Source organism: Nanorana parkeri, unplaced genomic scaffold (assembly GCF_000935625.1).
Source record: "Nanorana parkeri isolate BGI_ZX_2015 unplaced genomic scaffold, ASM93562v1 scaffold4625, whole genome shotgun sequence".
In the NCBI taxonomy this organism is placed as follows: Eukaryota; Metazoa; Chordata; class Amphibia; order Anura; family Dicroglossidae; genus Nanorana; species Nanorana parkeri.
The window spans coordinates 7,562-7,863 of record NW_017310887.1 but is presented as its reverse complement, the minus strand read 5'-3'; the positions used below and the strand labels follow the sequence as shown (position 1 = coordinate 7,863).

The 302-nt window shown below is 55.0% G+C and overlaps 1 protein-coding gene across 2 annotated transcripts in view; it reads right to left on the bottom strand.

Annotated features, from left to right (window-relative positions):
* LOC108803969 (creatine kinase M-type) overlaps positions 1 to 302 on the bottom strand; it is a 10,382-nt gene that overhangs the window by 3,846 nt on the left and 6,234 nt on the right. Inside the window, exon 2 of one of the 2 annotated variants that reach the window (XM_018575747.1) lies at positions 55 to 267. In XM_018575747.1, the coding sequence (XP_018431249.1) occupies positions 55 to 247 (193 nt within the window). In that variant the 5' untranslated portion in view covers positions 248 to 267. Of the gene's footprint in view, positions 1 to 54; positions 268 to 302 lie in introns of those variants that run through there. The other variant, XM_018575748.1, reaches the window with a different exon arrangement.

The following is a 302-nucleotide window of genomic DNA, read 5'->3' as shown; positions in this document are numbered from 1 at the left end:
CTGACAAACCTCCACCCCGCGGGGGGGGGGGGGGACTTTGTCTGATAGACCTACCTGGGTTGTCCACACCGGTCTGGATGAGGTCATCGAGGGTGAAGCCACTGGGGGTGAACTTATCTCTCAGCTTCTTGTAGATGTCGGGTGTCAGGACCTTGGCCATGTGATTGTTGTGTTGGGAGAGATCTGGGTATTCCTCCTCAGAGGAGAAGTTCAGCTTGTAGGCGTTGTGGGTGTTTCCGAAAGGCATGGTGAGAGATCGGGCTGGACCTGGAAGAGAGAAAAGATGGATGATGCCAATGTGG